At 40.8% G+C, this 3,237-nt stretch overlaps 1 protein-coding gene across 1 annotated transcript; it reads left to right on the forward strand.

Annotated features, from left to right (window-relative positions):
- Positions 1-726: 726 nt before the first annotated feature.
- On the forward strand, positions 727-1,611 carry LOC147430203 (uncharacterized). Its single transcript, XM_086495113.1, has one exon. The coding sequence runs from the start codon at positions 727-729 to the stop codon at positions 1,609-1,611; it is 885 nt and encodes a 294-aa protein (XP_086351239.1).
- The last annotated feature ends 1,626 nt before the right edge of the window (positions 1,612-3,237 follow it).

A 3,237-nucleotide genomic window follows, 5' to 3' on the forward strand; every position in this document is an offset into this window, starting at 1 on the left:
AAGATACTCCTAGACACGATCTGTGCGAATAAATTTTTTCTCTAGTGAGTCTTTAAGCTATACACTTTTCAATATACGTAGCCATGGACCACATGACTCGTAGATCTACATTGTAGATCTTTATAATGAGAAAAGTGTAATCTTTAAACTACTCCCCACGTTAGGATCTTCGATTATTACAATGGGAGGAGTTTCTCTCAGATATGATTTGTGAAAGGAAAAACCATTATCTGATGAGCTACTGATTTTTATAGTGTAATCATTCTCGGCGTCTGGATCGAATGTTTATTCTTTGCTCTTACAACATGAATAAAACCCCTGCTTCTGGTGCTTAGGACTTGCTTAGATCCTTACAATGAGAAGGATACACACGTGACACCATATTTTACATTAATCTTTGTAATTTGTAAAATAATGCGTATTTCTATGACTTCGTCACATTTTTATCGATAATGTCTCATACATGCGAGGTTTTTGATTCGAAAAATCATAACATATTTCTTTATGATATGAAAAATCATAATTAACATCATGCATAATCGTGTGCATGTTCTTGTGTATATTAATCATAAATTACATTCATGTAGACCTGTGGTTTAGGGTTTAGGGTGATTGCCCAATGGTTGTGTTGTAAAGAATGACTAGAATGTGTTGTATTACATGTCACATATACTAATGAGAAGTTTTGATTTTTTGTTTTTTTTTGTTTTAGCTTCTATGCACACCATGGGTACTACAGGCAAGATAACAGAAGTTGAGCGCGAATATGTCGAAGAATTCGAATGCACTCATCTTTATGGATTACGAAGTGATCGCCTCCAGGAAATCTTGCAAGAGTCATCGTACAAATTATTTTTGGATGAGTTATGTAGTGCTACATATGTAGCACTAGTTGCAAAATTTTGTGGTGCTTCAGGTGGGATTGAAGTCCTTACAGGTGGTCAGTTGGGCCACAACGTGAGTCGAATCATAGGGCAAGTTTGTAGAGTTGCAGAAACCCTTGACAAGCAAATTAAAGGGAAGGCTGGCTTCATGGACCGTATGAAGGAAGTAAAGGTCCTCTACAAAAGCATGAAGCAACAGGGAAAGAGACCAAAAATCGAAGAAGAGCCCAAGGATGTACCCGAAGTGCCTGCCGCTTTGGAAGTACCAATCTCTAGCAATGATCCAATGCCGCCCAACATGGGAAGTTTAGACACATGCAACCTTGTCATCATGCGCATGGCTTGCATTGAATTTCCACAAATGGCAAGCATTGGAGAAGGTAGATATGGCATGGTCATGAAGGTGCAAGTCAACCATGAAACCTTCACAGATGAATTTTACGTTGGCAAGCTAATCAAGGGTGATGGCCACAAGAGTGCCAATGACATAGCGTTGCATGAGGCCACAATTATGAATATCACTCATAGTGAAATCATTGCTGCTCTGGGATTGGCAAGACACGCCACGCGAACGCCCACCCTCATCTTCAAGATGTGGAATGGTGGAAACCTCGACCACTGGCTAGAGAGACTCCAAAAGGAGGGAAAGAATGTGTCTATGAGCAAGGGTTTCAGAGACACCAAGGGGACCGTTGAAGGCGTCAAGAAGAATATGGCCTATCATTAATGGATTGCTCCGAACCTTCATCTTTTTGCACGAGAATAACATCACTCACAATGATGTTCATGGGAGTAATATCTTGCTGCATGTTGGATGGGCTGGAGTATATATATAGGCATATGTGATTGGGGTAGTGCAACCTTGTTCCCCACAGAGAACACATTTCCAAAGTTGCTAGATCTTCTCCCATCGACAAGAAAATCCTGGAGCAAGCGATATTGGTGGGTGGCTCCCGAATGTATATCGACAAATCCTCCAGTCTTCACGCACAACCAAGATATCTACTCCTTTGTAAATACATTCAAGGACCCCTTAAATATTTAGCTAAGGATGATGACACTAATTATATCATTTTCCTCAGACTCTTTTAGGAAGTCCTGCGCACTTGTGTATCTACCAATCCCACCCAGCGCAAGTCCTCGCATGATTTCCTCAGCGTGCTACAAGGCATTAAGTGTGTTGGTCGCAAACTCCCAGATAGTGCAGGCTTGAGGCCATCCAATGATTGAAATTTGAAATCATACCTTGTAATTTGAAAACGTGTCTATACTTTGCAATGATACAATTTTGTCTTGTCTCATATCCATTGATTTGAAATTTCATGCTATTTTATTACATTGCTGTTGTCAAATTGATGAGAGGGATGTGAATTTCAAAATTGTGTGAATGTTAACATTGATTGTAGTTTTTTAATCAACGTGTATCTATTTTTTTAATCTAATTATTTATTGTCGTGTGATTCGATAGGAAATGGCAGCCCCATACGCTCCTCCCAATGTCGACAGTGAGCTCGATCACGAAGAGTCTCAACGCATCCTCAGAGAGGAGAGCATGCTTACGGGGCTCAAGACCTCTCCTCATTCTTTGTAGAGGCTGCAGAGCCCGAAGGTTTGGAGGACGAACCAATGAAATTGGAAGATGTACGCAAGTGTTGTCCCTCTTTTTTTGTGAAAGATGTACTATTCAGGAGGTCAGGTCATGCCAAGGCAACGACACCATTGAAAATCTCAGGTTTGCAACACAAAGGGCTCGCGCGCGTGTTACTCCTACGCTTCATCCAAAAGGAGCACACTCTACCTAACAATAATAAAGTTGCCATGTACTTCATTCAACAAGTCTTCGTGAAAGATATAATGAAGAAGTGTGTCCTTTGGACAGACCGCCCTTTCAACACTGGTGTTGGACTTGGAAGAGCTAAAGAAAGGGCACAAGCGCGTCGTGGGGAGGCAGATCCACCTACACGAAAGAGGCTAGTTGTGCTCCTACCAAATGAGCATGAACAAATTGTTAATATTGTGTCTTAAGGGGCTACACTAGCCAGCCAAGGAGAGAGAATTTTCTCTCTACGAGAGAAGTTGGCAGCCAAAGAAGAAGAAGTAGTTGTTTTAAAGAGAAAACTTGCTAGATACAAAGCGTGGTACGGGTCCTCTCTCTCCCTTGCCTGAGGAGGCATGACCAAGTCACGAGGCAGATATTTAAGAAAAAGTGGATATACTTAAGGCAGCATTGAACGCAGATCTTGAAGAAGCGGTGGATATCACAATTTCTTAAAGACATTGTAGACTGTAATTGAAAATTTTAATGGCAATTTATCTTGTCCTTTTTTGAGACGCATTATATTCTCTGTATGTT

The sequence above is a fragment of the Adiantum capillus-veneris genome, chromosome 22 (assembly GCF_014529385.1).
Source record: "Adiantum capillus-veneris isolate H3 chromosome 22, ASM1452938v2, whole genome shotgun sequence".
Lineage (NCBI taxonomy): Eukaryota > Viridiplantae > Streptophyta > Polypodiopsida > Polypodiales > Pteridaceae > Adiantum > Adiantum capillus-veneris.